Below are 20,971 nucleotides of genomic sequence, written 5' to 3'. Positions count from 1 at the left end.
GCACCCAGGAAAATGTAATTTAAAGGAAGACTAAAATCAACTATGCGTGAGTGCTCGGTTGCTCAGCTTTGTGGTACTCTTTGCGACTCCATGGGCCGTAGCCCACCATGCCGTGTGTCCGTGGAACTTTCCAGGCAACAATAATGGAGCAGGTTGCCATGCCCTCCTCCAGGGAATCTTCCCAATCCAGGGATCAAACCTGTGTCTCTTGCATCGTCTGCACTGGCGGGCTGATTCTTTACCACTGTGCCACCTGGGAAGCCCCTAAATAAACTACACCTCAACTAAAAATATAAAAAAGGAAGACTATACCTTGCTTTGTTCAGAATTTTAGAAAGTTGCTATTGTTTGGAACAAAAAACAAAGAAGACATGTGACTGCCGGCTATACTGCTGCCCTGAGTAAACAATGCAATATATCTTTATCAATGTGCATTAGTAGCAACCACATACACAGTTAATCTGTATGGGGTATAAGCATCTGCTTCGGAGAAGGCAGTGGCACCCCACTCCAGTACTCTTGCCTGGAAAATCCCATGGACGGAGGAGCCTGGTAGGCTGCGGTCCATGGGGTCACTAACAGTCGAACACGACTGAGCGACTTCACTTTCACTTTTCACTTTCATGCATTGGAGAAGGAAATGGCAACCCACTCCAGTGTTCTTGCCTGGAGAATCCCAGGGACAGGGGAGCCTTGTGGGCTGCCATCTATGGGGTCGCACAGAGTCGGACACGACTGAAGCTTCTTAGCAGCAGCAACAGCAGCATCTGCTTACTTCAGTATAACTTCCAGTGGAGTCATACCCCCAAACTTATGTACTGAAATACATATTATTTATTGTAAATTACTTTTTATTTGTATTACATTTAGAGCACTATGTGTACATATATTTTTCTTATGAAATATGATATTTCTGAGGCATGAATTTCATTACAGGGTAGTAAAGAATTTCAAAATATGTGGTATAAAAGGGGACACTGAGTCTGATATGGTTGAGAGTCACTGAGTTGGTTCTTCTTTTCATTCTCTTATTACATACAAATAGGTCTGGTCTGTTATTACACTAACAACTTTTATTATCTTGACCCCTCTAGCTAAAGCAACATCCTCAGTCACCTTTTAACTTCTTTATTATACACACAATACTTGAAATCATCCCATCAATGGATCGGCTTATTTATTTACATGCATTTTATTTGTCCCTGCCATTATACAGCAGGCTCTTTTAAGACAGGAACCCTAGAATGTCAGTGCTGGCACTCAAATATTTCTTGCCTGCTATCACAACCTGAACCTAGCACAATCCCAAGCACTTAATACTTGGTAAATATCTACTGGCTTAGCGTTTACACATTCAGTGGTTCTTTCCCCTTCCTCTACCTGTCAGAACACTTATCTCTTCAAGGTTCACTAACAGTCCTTTTTGATGGGGATAAGAACCTATGAGTCTGTGTTCTGAAAAGAGGGCGGCAAGCAGTTCTTTTTGAATGTCTAAAAGAAGCAAGCAGTTCTTTTGAATACCTACCTTTGTGTGTCAAGTACTGGCACTCCCGTGTTTTCTTTTGGAGCTTTTCAAAGGACACTGGGCAAGCAAGGCCACAACTCGGCAAAGGTAAGAAGAACTTAAAATTAATTTTCCTGAATCATTTTTTTTCTGTTTTTTAAAGTTCAGGCATAGAATGAGGCACACACACATTCCAGGAGAGGCTCACTATCAACAGAAGCAGTGGAACAGTCAGGAATCCTACACTGAGTTAATCATCTCTAAAAACCTCAGTCAATTAAGAAAATACTTGACCTACAGGGGTGGGATGAGGCGGGAGATGGGAGGGAGATTCAAAAGGGAAGGGATATATGTATACTTATGGCTGATTCATGTTGAGGTTTGACAGAAAACAACAAAATTCTGTAAAGCAATTATCTTTCAATTAAAAAATAAACAAATTTTTTTTAAAAAGAAAATAATTGAGTTCATTCTGATTAATGGAACAATTAAAACCATGATTTATAATGATCTAATTCTGAAAACAAAAGGTGCAGTTGATCTAAACATGGGAAGAAAGTACTTATGGATTCCTAATTTCTAATTATTTTCTCTCCTCTTTCTTCACCACTGACTATTGTGTGTGTGTGTGTATGTGTGTGTTGAATGAAATCAATGTGAAATATCAATATTTCTAAATTACCTTTAAGATACATCAACTAGAAGCTTAATTTCTATATAAATTCTTACCATAAAGACATAGATTAGAACTAAAAGTCTGTGTTTATAAAATGAAATAATTACAGGTGAGAAATCATTCCAACAGACCTTTTTCTTCATCCTTCATACATCATGGTGTATATTCAGTCAGCCAAGAAAAACAAGAAAACATTACCTTTTAACAATGTTTAACTTTCTACCTATGGACCTGGACAGTTCTTGTGAAGATTAATAAACTAATTTCAGATTCCCAATTGTTTTACAACTATTGACAAAAACTTCATAAATGTATCATTTGTCCTTTGTGGATTAAGCAAGAGCTCTAATGTGCCCATTAGTAAAGCAGGCCAGCAGTTTTATTCACCACGGTTTGCACCATCAGTGCAAATGTGCAGAGCGAAAGATGCCAATAACATCTTAGTTTTATCATGAAAATGGTTTTGACCCTGGGTTTGCAGACCATACTTTGAGAAACGCTGCCCTAGAGCCACTTCCCAAACAAGACACTCCAGGATATGTTCATCAGCATGGTGGTGGTTGTGGTGGTGGGGTGCCAATATATCAGAACATTTTTCAAATATAAGACTGTTCTTTATTCCGAGTTATGGCCTGTCCTTTCTTAGGTATTAAAATAGATTTTCTTTTATGAAATAAAAGGGGAAACCAGATGGTAGTTTCTTGATTGCACTGCTTTGTTTTTTTTTAACGCCCTTATTTGGCAAACTGGGGCTTCCCTGGTAGCTCGGTGGTAAAGAGTCCGCCTGCAATGCAGGAGACCCGAGCTTGATCCCTAGGTCAGGAAGATCTCCTAGAGAAGGAAATGGCAACCCACTCCAGTATTGTGGCCTGGTAAATCCTATGGACAGAGGAGCCTGGTGGTGGGCTACCGTTCACGGGGTCACAAAAGAGTGTGACGCGACTTGACAACTAAACAACAACAAATCTGGCGAAATAAAGTCTGGCCACTGTATGCTAATTTTTTTTTAGCTCAATGCCCTAGGGTGTCCTTCATCAAACAATTAACAGTTTTCTAGGTGCTCTGAGGCCCTTTTACAAGCTCCAAAACTAAAATCTTCAGGAAACAACCAAGACTGTGCCACGGTGAAACACATTTCAGCCAATCAACAAACCAAATCTGTAAAAACACAGCAGCATTCACATGGCATAGCAGATTGGCAAATTTATAGGAACTAGCCATCTATCTGAAACACGTGCCACTAACGAAACCCGTTACTAAGCACCTTACAAATCCCACTCCAAGGATGTCTTCAACTGCACAAACTTCACAGTGGAAATTGCATCTCCTTTCTTCGAAAGCAAAAAAAAAAGGTTAACCAGATGATCTTTAAATTCCCTTCCAGTTGACCCTGAAATCAGTGCGATTCAAAGTCCCAGGTAGTTAACTGATTTATGTGTGGTCCTGAAAAATTAGGAAAAGAAAACACAAACTGACTGACATAGACTAACTTACATATTCGGAAAATAGCTTGAAGCACCAAATATCTAGCAATCAAGCCAACATAAACAATACACAAGACAGTAATAACAGGGGAAGGCTATTCCCCCATCAAAGTGTACTTCAGTTAACTAGTTCCAAAGTCTTACTGCAGATGGATAATGTGCACTGCAGTTCCAGGGTAACGTGGCAGAGGGAGGGGTTTGGGTGTGCGTTTTTCCAAATTAGATGTATTCTCCCTTCTGAAGTGACGGATATGAAGAAGGGGGGGGGGGGGAAGTTGAGAGAGAAAACACAAAAGGAACCACACTTAATTTTATTTAAGGAGGGTGTGTGGAGGAAGATGGAGAACAAGCATGCATAAAGCTCTGATACCAAGAAAAAAGAATAAATTAAGCCCACAGTAAAACTTCAAAATTAAACAGGATAGAATCAATCAGGCTCAAACTAGAGAGAAGTAGATAAAGGGGAAGAATTTGCCGAATTTTCTGCAGCGCTTCCCCAATGAATTATTTCCGAGAGAGGGACCCACCCTCCGTAGCCAAGGCAAGTTATTGCATCAGGCGCCGGTGCTGGAGAAACCCGTTCGGTGCTTCCTACTAGGTCATCTACTCTTGGGGTTCTATTCCGAGCTTCTGGTTCTACCTGACTGGATGTGAAAATACCCTGTCCTCTCTAAATTCTGATGTCCATGCAATGCCCTAGGAAAAGGAGGCCTGGATTAAACCACCAAGCTCTCCACTCCATGAAACCTCCCTCCATTCCACAAAATCAAATTTCAAAATGTTCCATACGAAGGATGGCTGCCTTCACCAAGTAACTCAGGAACATTTACAGCTTCCCACGTTTACGATCTGAAAGCTCACTCGTTTCAAGTGGTCTTTTCGGAACCCAGAAAATGACAGGAGCGAAGGATGATGAACTCACATTATTAGACGAGAGGGAGGAAGTTCAAAACCTCTCCTTATCAAGGTTTCAACTATTTTACTTTTTCAGCGGACCATTCGGCTCACTAAGCACCGAATGAAGATGTCAAGGAAGAAACACTATTTAAAGCATCTTGAAGATTAAAAAAAAAGAGTCAGGCGGTAAGAAGAGAGAACCGGCAGCTTCTTCGGCTCGTAACTGACCAGGGAGGAATTAGGAATCTCGCCACCCAGGAAGCACAAAGAACATAGCAGGGACAGGAAATCTAAAATTGAGGTTATTGAGCTAGAACAGGGTGGAGAAGCTAGGGCTACAGATCCCAGCGTCATCGGAGAGGGAAGAGGCAAGGCAGTAACAAGGACTGGGAAAGGAGAACAGATGGCGAGAGAAGGGACGCAGGATGTCGAGGGATCCGCGGGAGTCACCCAAGGAGAGGGGAGGAGAGGGGTCCACGGGAGGGAAGGTGGCCAGCGCACGCGGGGACTTGAGTTCAAAGTGAAAGAGGCGAGGAAGATGCCTGGAAACCAAGGGCTTTCAGAGAATGAAAGAGACGGGTAATCGATGAGGTGGACCGGTGCCCGGGAAAAAGAGAGAGAGAAGATGAGAAGGAGGGGACCAGGAGGGAGGAGAGCCGGGGCTGAGTGCAAAGCGCAGAATGCCGGTACCTGCTGGCGCACGGCTAGTCTGAGAGGTGCCAGCACCTCCTCAGCCCCGGCGCCGTCCATGCTGCTCCGGGAGGCGGCGGCGGGGAACCAGGTCGGGGCGCGGGCGGGCTTGCTGATGGGCCGGCAGGGCAGGAGCGGAGGCCGGGCCGGGAGACCGGCTGGCAGCGACTGCAGCAGAGCGGCGCGGGCAGCTCTAAGCAGCGCCGGACGCAGAGAGGGCATGAGCCGGCGGCGCTGGGAGGTCGGGAGCGGGCGGCGGCGGAAGCGGCGCGCGCGGCCGGGCCGGGAGCATGATGAAATCGCCGCGTAAACGCCGCGGCGCGCGCAGCCGCACACTCCCCACCCCGCGACGCGGCGCCGGGTCGCCACCGGCCGATTCGACACAAAACCCCGGAAGGACCCGCAATCAATCAGAGCCCCGAAAGGGCTTGAGCCGCCTCGGGCGTACAAGAGGGCTGTGGGGCCCCAGGTAGACCCCCGGCGAACAGATTTGCACAGTGCGTTAGTGGACATTTAAGGACTCAGCCCTGTCCGAGACACGCGGACTGAAACTCACGAGGACCTTCAGAGCACAGGCGTGTACAGGGACACTGACGTTCTGGCCGACCCACGGGAGTACACACTTCTGTTTCTGTTCTTTCGCCCCCAGGTTCTTAAAGGGTCATGTCGACTCTGCGACCCCATGGACTGTAGCCCGCCAGGCTCCTCTGCCCATGGGATTATTCAGGCAAGAATACTTGAGTGCGTTGCCATTTCCCCCTCCAGGAGATCTTCCCCACTCAGGCATGGAACCCAAGTCTCCTGCATTGGCAGGCGGATTCTCTACCACTGAGCTACCTGGGTAGACGTCAAAACAGATAGAGACTTAGACTTAGTGTTGCCCAAGCTCAGATGATCCTCAGATAAGGAAACAGATCAAGAGAAGTGAATGATCTGTTCATCTTCACCCATCCATGCCCTTCCCAATGTCAAGACAAAAGCTGAAGAAAGGGAGAATGATGGACTTATTTGGAGAAAATCAGTGCTGACCATGCTTTGCTGGACGAACAAGATTTCAATCAGCAAAGATGAGGAAAGGCAAGAGGCAAAGACATGAGAAAGACTGGAAAGCGATTCTGTGCCAGGCAGTGGAGAGGAGCATCCAAGTGCCCCGGCTTCCCTCTGCTTGGCCCTGCCTCAGCTGACCTGACTCATGGTTAGGCCCCAGATGATGGACCCTCTGGAAGTGGCTTCTTCTCTCCCTCCTGCGGCAAGGGCAGGTTGGCTGAAAAAGCTGGGTTCTGTTTCTCTCTGCGGAAAATAAGGAATGTGTCAATTTTAGAAATAGCATTACACACACCCACTAGAATGCCTAAAATGGAAATGATGGAAAATGCTAGGAGATGCTCAGGGACCCTCCCACACAGCTGAGGGAAATGTGGATTGGTACAGACTTTGGAGGACAGTTTTGGCAGTATCTCCTGAAACCAACAGTACACACCTTAGTCCAAAGTGGAGGAGGTGAGGAAGATGCCTGGAAATCAAGTCTTCCAGGGAATGAAAGGGGTCATGGGCAAAGAGGACCCGTGCCCAGGAGTGTACAAGAGTATACAGGCTCAACAGACTGAAGTCACCTTTCCCAGAACTGTGAAAACTTCATAGTACTTCTCCTCCTCTTTCAGTTTGTGGTTCTAGAGAAGTATGCACAACTTAGCATAAGCAGAGCAGGTACAGAATGTTAAATAATTTGTATTCTTAAAACTTTTATTTCCAGATTTAATTTGGGGGATAGAATATGTACTTTTATTGAAGTATAATTTACAATGTTGCATTTCAAGTGTATAGCAAAGTGATTCAGTTATACGTTCATACATATATATTTTTTTCAGATTCTTTTCTATTACTGGTTATTACAATATACTGAGTATAGTTCCCTGGGCTATACAGTAAGTCTTTGTAGTATGACTGTTTTGTACACAGAGAATATATTTAAGTTTGTTAACCTGACGTGAAACTTAAATATTAGGCACCTGCTAGAAGAGACTTCATTTAGTATAAGCTTTGATATTTATTAATTATAATTGTTATTTGGCTTTATTTTAATAGGTAATTTTATATTTGTAATTGAAGTATAGCTGATATACAATACATTATAAGTTTCAGGTGTACAAGATAGTGATTCACAGTTTTTAAGGGACTGAGAGAGGGTGAGCTGGTTGGATGGCATCATTGCCTCAGTGGATGTGAGTTTGAGCAAACTCCAGGAAATAGTGAAGGACAGGGAAGCCTGGCATGCTGCAGTCCATGGAGTTGCAAAGAGTCGGACACAACTGAGCAACTGAACAACAGCAACAGCACTCCACTTACAGCTTTTTATAAAATATTGGTTATATTCTCTGTGTTGTACAGCATATCCTTGTAGCTTTTTTTATACATAATAGTTCATACTCTTAATCCCTTGCCCTTATGTTGCCTCTTTATCCTTCTCTCTCCCTACAGGTAACCACTAGTTTGTATTTTATTTGTTGTTGTTCCTTCCCTAAGTCTTGTCCAATTCATTGTGGCTTCCCTGTCCTTCACTATCTCCCAGACTTTGTTCAAATTCATGTTCATTGAGTTGGTGATGCTGTCTAACCATCTCATCCTCTGCCACCCCCTTCTCCTTTTGCCTTCAATCTTTCCCAACATCTGGGTCTTTGCCAATGGGTCAACTTTTTGCATCAGGTGGGCCAAGTATTGGAGCTTCAGCTTTTGCCCATCAGTCCTTGCAATGAACATTCAGTGTCAATTTCCTTTAGGATTGACTGGTTTGATCTCCTTGCAACCCAAGGGACTCTCAAGAGTCCTCCAGCACTACAATTCAAAAGCATCAATTCTTTGGCACTGAGCTTTCTTTATGGTCCAACTCTTACATCCGTACATGAGCCTGTTTCTTTTTTGTTATAGTCACTAGTTTGTTTTATTTTTTAGATACCACATATAAGTAGTATCATACAGTATTTCTCTTTGACTTATTTCACTTAGCATAATATCCTCCAAGTCCATCCATGTTGCTGCAAATGCAAAGATTCATTCCTTTTTATGGCTCAGTAGTATTCCAATGTACCACATCTTCTTTTTATCCATTCATCTGTTGATGGACACTTGGGTTGCTTCAGTATTTTGGCAATTATAGATAATGCTTCAGTGAACATTGGGATGCAGGTATTTTTTTCCAGTTTGTCTTTTTGGTTTTTCTTCAAGTATATATGCAGGAGTGGAATGATATTGTAGTTCTAGTCTTAGTTTTTTGAGAAAACTCCATACTGTTTTTCACAGTGGCTGCATCAATTTACATTCCTGCCAACAATGTGTGAGGGTTCTGTTTTCTCCACATCCTAGCCAGCATTTGTTATTTGTATTCTTTTTGATGATAGCCGTTTTGACAGGTGTGAGGTGATATCTCACGGATAGGTTTTGATTTGCCTTTCTCTGATGATTAGCAGTGTTGAGCATCTTTTCATGTGCCTGCTGACCATCTGCATTTCCCCTTTGAAAACATTTCTGTTCAGTTATTCTGCCCATTTTTTAATCAGTTGTTTTTTTTTTTGATATTGACTTGTATGAGCTGTTTAGATATTTTGTATATGCACCCTTTGTCAGTCATATCATTTGCAAATATTTTCTCCCATTCAGTAAGTTGCCTTTTTTTGGTCAGTGGTTTCATTTGTTATGCAATAGCTTTTAAGTTTACTTATGTTTATTTTTGCTTTTACATTTTACATTTGTTTATTTTTGCTTTTATTAGGAAACAGATCCAAAAACAAAAAACATTGCAATGAATTGTGTCAGAGTGTTCTGCCTGTATTTTCCTCTAGGAGTTTTGTGGTTTCTGGTCTTCAAAACATTTTAATTTAAGTTTGTATAGGGTGTGGGAGAATGTTCTAATTTCATTCTTTTATTAATACATGTAGCTGTCTACTTTTCCCAAAACCACTTACTGAAGAGATTGTCTTTTTCCTGTTGTATATGCTTGCTTCCCTTGGCATGGATTCATTGACCACAGCATGTGAGTTTATATCTGTGCTCTCTATTCTGTTGCATTGAGCTGTCTGTCTGTTTTTGTGGCAGTACCATGCTGTTTTAATTAGCTTTATAGTATAGTCTAGAGTAAGGGAGGGTGATTCCTCCAGCTCTGTTCATTTCTCTCAAAATCATTTTGGTTATTTGGGCTCTTTTGTGTTTCTGTATAAATTTTAGAATTATTTGTATTTTTAAATTTTTTATTTCAAATTTTGATATTTGTTAAGCTTAGTTTTTGGCTTTATTTTAATAGGTAATTTTGAATTTATCTTAAAAATTTTTAATATGAAAAGCAATTAAAAATTTTAGATAGACTCTTATTTAGATTTTTATTAAACCATGTTTAAACTCTCTACACTTTGGATACAATTATACATTTTTAAAATTCTTTCAATCAATCATGTTGCCTCCATGTTCATGCGAGGATAGTCTTATCGCTGTTCTCCAGGTCTGTCCTTTCCTCCCTCCAGTGCATCCTCCCTACTTCTGCCTCAGTGATTGTTTCTAAAAGGCAAAGCTGTGCTTCATGCACCGCTGCTCAGGATACTTCAGGAACCTTAGCAGAATTTCCCAGGTGGTTTCCCGTAGGCATCTTAACCACTGGACCACCAGGGAAGTCTCCTCTCCAACTTTTCGATGACTAGTACCAATGGCCAACAAAGAGATGAATCCTACTACCATAAGCCAAGTAAGTGAGCCACCTACGAAGCAAGCCCTCCGGCCCCACTCCAGCCTTCAGCTGACTGCAGCCCCAACCAATGTCTTGACTCCAACCTAATGGAAGACCCTAATCCAGAACCACCCAGCTAAATAGCTCCCAAATTTCTCACCTACAGAAACTGTGAGGTAATAAATGTTATTTTTTAAGGTGATAGATTTTAGGGTCATTTGTTATACAAAAACAGATAACTAATACAGGGTTCTTCCCTGAATCGACCATAAATCTGTTGTCTTGAGAAGTGAGTAGCCAATCTTTTGACTTTTAAAGGACCTTTGTGAAGCTTTGACAATGAGAGTGTCACAACAGTGACTGTAGTGTCCTCCCTGAATCTCCTTACTATGGAAGAGCCAGGCACTTATCAAATAGTAAACAAAAAACATTTAACCCCTGAGAAGCAGAGGACCCCAAGGCTTGATTGTTATGGGTCTTCTGCACTTAGGTGCCAGGAGCAACAGTGGGAACTAAAGCAGGGAGGTGCCCTGAAAAAGATTCCAAATGTAGGAGGAGTGAACACAGGCCACGATCCAGCTCGGCTGGCTTCCTTAATTCTCTCTCACTGCCTCTTTTCTGGCTCCCGTGTGCATGTGTGTGTGCTAAGTCTCTTCAGCTGTGTCCGACTCTTTGTGTCCCCATGGACTGTAGCCCACCAGGCTCCTCTGTCCATGGGATTCTCCAGGCAAGAATACTGGAGTGGATCGGGTCGCCTTACCCTCTTGCAGAGGATCTTCCTGACCCAGGGATCAAACCCACATCTCCTGCATCCCTTATATTGCAGGCGAATTCTTTACCGCTAGCACCACCTGGGAAGCCCTTTCTGCCTTCTGAGTCATTAATAAAGTTCTGTCTCAACCTCCAGCCTGCCCAAGCAGAGATTTGTTTCAGCCTCTGTCCTCCAAAAACTAGGAGGCAAGGTCCTGACTGATAATATCTTTGGCTGCTTCAGAGTCATTTATCACCAGAATAATTTCTGTTTTGAGTTTACTGGTGTGGAAGCATCAGGAGGAAAGAGAACCGCTGCCCTTTCCTTCCCTCCTTGAGTCCTTGGCATAGTTAAGGGAAGATTTTATCTTCCAACACTGTTAACATGGGGAGATGGGGGAAGATGCCTACCCAGGGGCTTGGAACATGAGCAGAAGTGGCTAGAGCGGCAGAATTTTCTCTGAGACTGGGAACCAAGGTCTGTGAGTCTCAAGAAATGGAGACCAGCAACTGTTCCCAAACACCATCCTGGTCACAGTGCCAGGATCTTGGTGAGACATGCTTATGCAGCACCCCTAGGGAGGCTGGATGCAAGCCCTGGGACTCCTAGTCTTTGAAACGATTCCTGTGTTCCAGCTTGGCACACAAGTGACCAAACTACTGGCCTTCAAGGGACTTCTGAAGACTTGCTCGGTGAATGTCACAGCAGAAAGAGGTCACCCCCCACCCCCAAATCTTGCATTCTGCTTAAAAGCCCTGGCACCTGCCACATAGTCAGTCAGTGACATTTACAAAGTGCCTACTAGGTGCCAGACATTGTTCCTAGACACTGGATGGACAGCAGTGAACAGACAGACTTCCTGTTTACAAGGAGCTTATGTTCTTTGGGACTAGACTGGCAAGATAAAAATGAGCTGACTAGTAAATAGTTTCAGACAGTGATAAAGACTCTAAAAATAATAAAGGGGACAAATTATATGAAATATGACTTGGGGTAAGGGTGGTGTTTAGATAGGTGGTCGGGCCCCTCTGAGGAGGTGACATTGCAGATGACACCACCCTTATGGCAGAAAGTGAAGAGGAGCTAAAGAGCCTCTTGATGAAAGGGAAAGAGGAGAGTGCAAAGTTTGGCTTAAAGCTCAACATTCAGAAAACAAAGATCATGGCATCCAGTCCCATCACTTCATGGGAAATAGATGGGGAAACAGTGGAAACAGTGTCACACTTTATATTTTTGGGCTCCAAAATTACTGCAGATGGTGACTGCAGCCATGAAATTAAAAGACGCTTACTCCTTGGAAGAAAAGTTATGACCAATCTAGATAGTATATTCAAAAGCAGAGATATTAGTTTGCCGACTAAGGAAGGTCCGTCTAGTCAAGGCTATGGTTTTTCCTGTGGTCATGTATGGATGTGAGAGTTGGACTGTGAAGAAGGCTGAGCGCCGAAGAATTGATGCTTTTGAACTGTGGTGTTGGAGAAGACTCTTGAGAGTCCCTTGGACTGCAAGGAGATCCAACCAGTCCATTCTGAAGGAGATCAACCCTGGGATTTCTTTGGAAGGAATGATGCTAAAGCTGAAGCTCCAGTACTTTGGCCACCTCATGCGAAGAGTTGACTCATTGGAAAAGACTCTGATGGTGGGAGGGATTGGGGGCAGGAGGAGAAGGGGACAACAGAGGATGAGATGGCTGGATGGCATCACAGACTCAACGGACGTGAGTCTGAGTGAACCCCGGGAGATGGTGATGGACAGGGAGGCCTGGCGTGCTGCGATTCATGGGGTCACAAAGAGTCTGACACGACTGAGCGACTGAACTGAACTGAACTGAACTGAATGATGACAAAGAATTAGCCATGAGAAGACCTGGGGTAATAGCATGTGCAGAGGCCCTGAGGTAGGAACCTACTTGGCCTGTGTAAAGAACAGTAAGAAAACCCATGTATCTGGAATGTGAGTGAAGAGAGAAGTAAGAAATAATATCAGAGAGGTAAACAGAGACCAGATCATGTAGATCTTGTCGGCCATGTAAAAATAAATCATTTATTTTAAGTGCAATGGGAAGTCACTGAAACATTTGAAGCAGAGGAGTCAATGGTCCAATGTGTCTTTTACTATGTCTGGCTGTGTGTGGAGATTGAGCTAGAATGAGACAAGAGTAGAGGTGGAGACACCAGTTAGAGATAATTACCTGTAGTTACCTGTTGGATTGCCTGGATCAGAATATTAATAGTGGTGATACTGAAAGAGGATGGGGCTTTTCAAGTTTCTATTGGAGTATAATTGATTTACAGTGTGGTGTTAGTTTCAGGTGTACAGCAAAATGGATCAGTTATATATAAACCTATATCCTCTTTTTTAGAGAAAAGGGGATTGGATTTAGGAAATATTCTAAAGGCAGAGCAAATCAGACATGCTATAGAGAGTTGTGTTGGAGGACAAAGGAGAATCAGGAAAAGCAAATAATAAAAATGGACTTGTAAGCCAGTGGGTATATTTCCTGGTGTGGAAAGAAAAATGGGAGAGGTGCAGGGTTCCTGCATCAGAGGACAGGGATCCAAAACAGAGGCCATAGATTAGACCTAAGGTTGAATATGGTGATTAAGGACAGGAGAAGGAGGTGGAGAAAGTGAGAGGCAGACAAAGCTTAGGGGTAAGGGACTCCCCTTGTGTTGGTTTTTCTGTGAAGAAGTAGGTAAAGTCATTTGCTGATTGTGAAGAGGAGGGTTGCAGGGCTGTAACGAGGAGGGTGGAGAAGGTTTATAAAAGCCCTTGTGAAGAAAAGTAGAGTAACCCTGTTGGGGCGGCAGGGCCTTCCCAGTGGCTCCGCGGTAAAGAATCCACCCGCAATGCAGCCGGCGCAGAAGGCACAGGTTCGATCTCTGGGTCAGGGAGATTTCCTGCAGGAGGGCAGAGCAACCCACTCCAGTATTCTTGCCTGGGAAATCCCTTGGACAGAGAAGCCTGATGGGCTACAGTCCATGGGGTGGCAAAGAGTCAGACTTAACTAGAGCGACTTAGCGTGCACGCACACACCACCCCCCGCTAAAATATGTTGAAATCCTAACCCCTGATACCTCTATATGAAATCTGCAGGTTCTGAGATTACCCAGAGCGTCTTTTGTTCAGACAAGTCTTGTCTGTCTTCACCACCTGGGTTAAATGACTCCAAAGAGAGCTGGAGTCAGGATACGAGGGAGTAGTCCCCCGTGCTACACGGAGTCCTCCAGGATGCAGACGTCAAGACAGGATGAAGCGCATGAGGATTTTATTGGGGGGAGCTCCTATGTGAAAGGAAAGAGGAAGGAAGCGAGGGAAGCCGGGAGAACCACCAGGCCACAGGGAAGTCTGACCCCACGGGTAGGAGAGAGGGAGAGACAGCCGAGTGAAGCATCCTAGCCTGCCCTGTAGTCTAAGGAAGGTTCAGCAAAGCCCCTGGGAGTTCGGGAACAAAGTTGATAGTAGAGGAGTCCCCTGTACTCAAAGGAACCAGCTGCCTTAGTGCGTCAGCTCCGCTGTCAGTGGCAGGGAGCAGCCTGTAGGGGGCGAGCTTTGGCACAGACTCAAGGATTTCAAAGAGCCGCAGCTGTGGTAGGAAGTCTGCCAGGTGTATTCTTGTATCGCCACGCCTCCCATCAGATCACCATCTAATCCTGGTCTGGACTGTTTTTTTTTTTTTTTTTTTTTTCTCATCCTTTCCAGGTCCTTTGAGTTCCAGCTAATGGAACATGACTGAAATTTGTTGTACATCACTTCCCAGCCTATGTACCATCCTCTATGCCTTTCCCTTTTCTGCTGGTTGGGCCTCAATGTCCATGTGTTAAGGATGGCAGAGGCTGGTGCCTTTGCGGCTATGGGGAACAGAGCCCCTCCCTGACTCCTTTCTGATAAGCTCTATGGTCTGTTGACACCAGCAAAAAGTGAGTTTCCATTGCATTTGAACTATGATACGTTCTGGTATTTACCAGAGGAGTAGACTTGGGCAAACTTCAGGAGATGGTGAGGGACAGGGAGGCCTGGCATGCTGCAGTCCATGGGGTCAGAAAGAGTCAGACATGACTGGATGACTGAACAACAAACTTGCTCTAACTACCATCCTACCACTGGGTCACAAGTGGGAAAGATGGTCAGGTTATCTGGGACACAGGAGGAGGGGGAGGGTAGGAAGAGCATTTGATTTACAAAAGTTCTGTCTGTCCATGACTTCTTAGGAGTGTGGAGTTAGACTACACACAGGCTGGTGGGGAATCATCCCGAGTGAATGGCCTGACTGGTGGTCCTGGCTGTCTTCCCTGGGTCAGGGTCTGTCTAGCTTTCTGATGCCTCTACTTCTTTACCTTCCCCTTCTCTGGCCATTTGTTGTCCAAGCTCAGCCGTGTGCAGACTTCCCAGGGGCCCCACCCTGGCTTTCTTCCAGCTCACAGCCCCAGGATCCTAAGAGATGCTTCCCAGACCTTAGTGTAGGAGGAAGGCAGCGCACGTCTGGTCTCTGTGGGACCTGAGACAAGGCCTTTCCCCTCTCTGGCCTCAGTCTCCCCACTGAATAATGGGGAAACTGGCCCTGCTAACATCTAGCCCCTGACTGTTTTTACTATGGGTTTGTGAACCTGCAACTTAGGGAAACACATGCTGAGAAATGGAAGGAGAGCAGACTTCCCTCTGTCCAGCAGAGGGGAGCATCTCCCCACAAACCAACAGCTCCGCAGAGCCAGGGCTGTGACATGTGTGTGGAGGCCGGGCCTTTTGGGGCGTTCGTGCAGGAAGTAGCCTCTGAGCAGGTTTCTGAGCACCAGGGACCCTGCCCCCAGAACATGACCATAGGGAAGCCCTCAAGCCCCTTCTCAGCTCTTCCCTAAGGCAGTCAGACCCTCCATACCTGTCCTGTAGAGAGTTGGTCAGTCTGTACATATCAGTGGAGCTCTGGCTTTGCCAGTTAGGTGGAGAGGAGGAAGCTTATGCAAGCTGGGAAGATAGGACAACAAAACCAGACAGATAAGCATGAGGCTCACCCAAGCTAGCTGTACGCCTAGGCCAACACGGCTCCAGCTGGACGGGACCTCAGACTCCCAGTTATGGTTTGAGTTGTGTCTCTCAAAAAAGATAAGGCCACCTTCCACTGTGACCTCATCTGGAAATAGAGTCAGTGAAGATATAACTAAGTTATCATTATGACTTGTAAATTGAATTTGTCCTGGTGTATGGCGGCCCTTAATCCAATGTGACTGGTGTCCTTGTAAGTAGAGGGCAATACGGGGGAAACGTGGCCACGGAGACAGAGGCAGAGATCAGAGTTGTGCTGCCAAAAGCCAAGGGGCACCTGAGGCTGCTAGAAGCTGGAAGGATCCTTTCTCGGAAGCTTCAGAGGGAGCACGGCCCTGCCGGTATTTTGATCTTGGACTTCCAACCTCCAGAATTGTGAGATGATGAATTTCTGTGAAGCCACCTAGTTTGGGGTACTTTATTATGACAGTCCCAGCAAGCTAATACCTCCAGCAGCCCACCACCACCACCTCCCTGGGCAGAAGCGCTGCATCCACTCAGTCACACCTCTGCAGCAGGCTCTGTTCTGTACGCCTAGTGCTTGCTGTTGCTGCCATTGGTTTTAACTTTGATTTTGTGTGCCATTGGCTGGACTGCTCTTACACGTGACTCACCTGGCACCTGTGGGCATTTGAGCTGTGGTCCCTGTTCCACACATCCCTGGTGCCTAGGAGGAGGAACCCATTAGGTGCCCCCAAAACTCCTCTCAGCAGGGACTGTTCTTTCCCTCCTCAGGCTTCCAGTCCACACGGGGCAACTCTGACCCAGATAATGTTTTTATGTTGCAGAAGTCTGCCTACCTACAGCTTCTGCCCACCTGTCCTTGCTCTGTATTAGGGCCACCAAGAACCCTCTGCCCTTAGACATTTATGCACAGGACCTTATCCCCTTAAGAGCTATCTGGTCCCAAGTTCCTCAGAACATCCTCATTGCTGTGTTTTCCTGACGGTCACCTTACCTGGACTAGCTCCAGTTCTCTTTGTGGTTAGGGGTCAAGACTAGACACGATATAGCTGGAGTATGTTCTAACAGAGTCAAGAGGGCAGGAGCATCACCTCCCTTGTTCTGAACTCAGTATCTTTGATGATGCAGCCTGAGACCACCTGAATGGCTATGACCATGGCAACTCCAGGGGAGAGATGAGAGATGGTGAGCTCCTTGGTCACTGAGAACACTTCCACAGGTACCAGAGTTTGGTATGAGGATGATAAGCTGCCTGCTGGAGGAAAAAACGTGGTATCCATCTGGGTGCTCAAGACAGAATTCTTTTTTTAATTGAAGTATAGTTGATTTACAATACTATTAATATGTTAGATTCGGGTATACAGCAAAGTGATTCAGTTATATTCTCTTTTCAGATTCTTCCATCTCCCCCATCATGCCCCTCATCTCCTTAGTCCTTCCCACATGGCTTATGCCTTATACCAGGAGGGTTCATGGATACAGGCAAGATCCCATTCAGGCTAACCCAAATGACTGGGCATCTAACTTGAGGTACAACAGGGAGTCAGTGGGAGCCTGGGAACCAGGGTGTGCAGACTTGAGAGAGGTCTGCATGGCCAAGAAGCAGAGAATATTAGCTAGAAATTGCTTCTGGCTGCAAGTAACAGAGACATGGACAACAGGCGTAATAACACAGTGCTCTGTTTTCCTCTCATCTGAAAAGAAGCCCAAGGGTAAGAAGTCCAGGGTGGGTGCGAGGCTTAAGGATGTTGCAGCTAGGTTCTTTGAGCTTCTGTTGGCTTTTCCAGGGCTGGCTCAAGATGGCTAGTGGAATGCCAGTTAGTAGGCTCACCTCTTGGACAGGAAGGGCGAAGAAGAAGTACCATGACCCGGGCCAGCATAGCTGTCTCCCTCTTCAGGAAGCCCTGAGTACTCAATCACTTTTGCTAGCATCCCGTTGACCAGCACTGGGTCATACAGTGTGATGTTTAACTTTATGCGTCACCTGGCTAGGCCACACTGTCCAGATATCTGGGCAAACACAAGTGTTCCTAGAAGGAATTTTTAGATGAGATTAACATTTAAATTAGTAGACTTTGAGTAGAGTAAATCTCCATCATATGGGTGGGCCTCATCCAAACAGAAGAAAGCCCTTAGGAAAAGACTGAGGTCCTCCAAGGATCCAGCCCACAGGCTAGAGTCTGGAACCCCTGTCTTAGGGTAGCAGCAGGCAAGGAGGTAGAAAGGACATTGAAGGGGGAGAGAAAAAACTGGCATGAGAACTAAGGGAACACTGGCAAGAGGTGAGCCCTTTAAAGCTGCCAAGGATAGAAAGAAGGCAACTCTTCAATGTTCCTCAACAGTTTGCCTGCCTGAGAGGAAAGGGCAGAAAGGTTTCTGTGTAGCTGGAAGTGTGTCTCGGCCATCCCAGGGTTAGCACAGCATCCACGCTCCCAGAGTCCGCAGACCCTGCTGGCCGGATTCCCGAATGTAGTCAACTCACTGTGGTTTGTTCCCTTTGCAAACAGCAGATGGACAAGTGGCTCTCTCAGCTCCAAGGCTAGCAGATCACATTCTCCTCTCACAGGGGGATCATGAGCACACCCCTGCAGTCACAGATCCATTGGTGTGCCCTGAGCTCCTTTCAAGGCCAGACCCTGGGCTTGGAACACAAAAATGGATAAACCCAAGTCCCTGTTTCCAAGGAGTCCACAGGCTGGAGAAGGAGACAAACCCGAGGGGTCAACAGAGTGACGGTAAGTGGTTGACCAAGGAAAGAACACACCAAGTACCTCCTCTTTGGGAACAAGAAGCTGACTTGCTGGGCTTCTCTAAAGAGCCTTGCTTGGGCTGAATTGGAGAGAATCAGTCAGACTTGGTCAAAAGGATGAGCTGGTGAAGCTTGAGAGCCACAGCACCTTTGAGGAACAGCAAGCATGGCCCGGGCACTTCGCTGGCAGCTCCGTCAGTAAAGAATCCGCTTGCAATGCGGGAGACCTGGGTTCGATCCCTGGTTTGGGAAGATCCCCTGAAGGAGGGCATAGCAACCCACTCCAGTATTCTTGCCTGGAGAATCCCCATGGACAGAGGAGCCTGGCAGGCTACAGTCTATGGAGTTGCAAAGAATCGGACGTGACTGAGCAACTAAGCACACAAGTGTGGCCTGAGCCCAGGGCCCTCGAGGGTCTTGGAGATGGACAGGGAGAGACCCACGGTATTAGTCCAGAGCTCTGTACCCACCCTGTTCTCACCGGGGTCCACCACCCACCAGTGCTCCATCCAGGGGCCTTTCTCCAGCCCATTTTTGAGCCCTTCCCTTCCCTCTCTTTTAAAAAATGTATTTAATTATTCTTTGGCCATGCCACTTGGCTTGCAATATCTTAGTTCCCCAACCAAGGATTGAACCTGGGCCCACGGCAGTGAAAGCCCTGAGTGCTAACCACTGGACTGCCAAGGAAGTCCCACCCTGCCCCCCACCCCGGACCCCCGTGCCCCCACCTGAAAAGACCCTGTCTTGATATCATGATGATCACAACAGCAGGATGCCACCAGCTCCTGAGGTTTCCTCCCCTGTCTGGCTGCCCTAACTCACTGTTCTTATTGACTTCCTCATTTCCTTAAATTCTAACTTCCTTTTCCAGCTGTCCCACCTCTAAGTGAATCAGAAACCTCTTCCTGTCTCATTTCCATCTCTAGTTCTCTTTGCATATTGGTCTCAGTTCCTCCTACCACAAGATAAGCCCCCTGTAGTGTCTGGAAATGTGGCTGCAAGAACTCTAGAGAAGCAATCCATGGGGATTCCCACGTTCACCCATCCATCCTCCAGAAGGACTCTGACTGGCAGTGGCTGGGACATGTTATTGCCCTGGAGCTCATCACTGTTACTAGCACAATGAGGGTAATATGATTTATGATGGGAGAAATGAGGGGCCATGAGTGGCCCCATCCAAGTCATACTGAGAGAAAGGCAGTTCCCAAAGGCAGGTGTGTTGGTCAGGGTTGCAGTCAGGAGATAGGAACTACATAATATGAACAAGGATAATATAATTATTAACTGATAAGAGAGAGTTAACCACTAAAGGGTAAGGATTTCTAAAGAATATAGAAGGAGATAAATGGATAAACACAATGTGATATATACATACAATGGAGTATGACTCTGCCAAAGAAAGGGAGGACATTCTGATACAGGCTGGAGGTCTTAAACTGCAAACATTTACTTTCTCACAGTTCTGCAGGCAGGAGATTAATGATCGAGGTAACACAAATGTGGTCTCACGTGAGAGTCCTCCTCCTGGCTTGTAGCCAGCTTCCTCCTCACTGCATACTAACCTGGCACCCCTGCCTGCATCTCCGTCTTCTTATAAAGTCACCAGTCCTGTTGGATCAGGGGCCCACCCTTAGGACTTCATTTACCTTTAATTCCCTCCCTAAGGGCCATATTTTCAGAGACAGTCCCATTGGGGAGGTTATGGTTAGGTCAGCCCAACAGTGACCAAGGCATGGAGAAGACACGGGTAAAGTTAGAAATTTTGGGAAAATTCATTTTGAGGAGGCTTTGCTGGGTACCACCAGATGCCTGCCAATAGGAGGGAGCAGGAGTAGTCCATGGAATACCTTGACTCCGCACCTTCTTTGGGTGACTGTATGGCTGTTAGCATATCAGACCCCATCTTGGGACCTTACCATTTCTCCTGTCCCTCTGCTGACCCTACCTAGGGCTTTGCTGTGCAGTAAATCACTTCTCTGTTATCAAGGGCTTTGTAGTTCATAGATATTATTTAATAATCATTGGGATCAGGTGGCCTTTAAACTGTTGGTTCCCAAACAATGATGAAAACTTCACTGACGTATTACCAGCACCCATGAGCCCAGTTAGCGTTCAGAAATCTTGACTTAGGAATGCATGTCCTGTTTCCAGGCTCATACCTCTCGATCTTAGGCTAGCTATAAAATTGTCCCTGTGGCCCCTCAGTGGCGTGGAATTCAGCTGCAAATGCTCCTGGATTGCTGACCACCTGATCTGGATCCCACCCTGTGAGTAAGTAACTCTGTAATAAACTGATCCATTGACCATATAGAGCCGCCTGTCTCATTATTTTGTCTCAAGATGCTTCTCAGTTCAATGGATACTTTTCATTCCCTTGGTCCTTCGACAGTGGTCTTTGCATTTTCGACTTTAGATGGTCTGGAAAGCTGAATATGAGACAGGACTTTGTTTTGGGCCCAACCAGTGTCAGCTTTGCAGCTGCTGTATTTCTAGAGTTGGGGAGGA

At 45.7% G+C, this 20,971-nt stretch overlaps 1 protein-coding gene across 1 annotated transcript in view; it reads right to left on the bottom strand.

Moving 5' to 3' along the window:
* The window catches only part of GARS (glycyl-tRNA synthetase), a 72,130-nt gene extending 66,482 nt beyond the window's left edge, over nt 1-5,648 (bottom strand). Inside the window, exon 1 of the mRNA XM_018047109.1 lies at nt 5,252-5,648. Within this exon, the coding sequence (XP_017902598.1) occupies nt 5,252-5,473 (222 nt within the window). The 5' untranslated portion in view covers nt 5,474-5,648. The remainder of the gene's footprint in view (nt 1-5,251) is intronic.

The sequence above is a fragment of the Capra hircus genome, chromosome 4 (assembly GCF_001704415.2).
Source record: "Capra hircus breed San Clemente chromosome 4, ASM170441v1, whole genome shotgun sequence".
Lineage (NCBI taxonomy): Eukaryota > Metazoa > Chordata > Mammalia > Artiodactyla > Bovidae > Capra > Capra hircus.
Note: the sequence above shows the minus strand (reverse complement) of the source record. Positions and strands in the feature narration are given on the sequence as shown.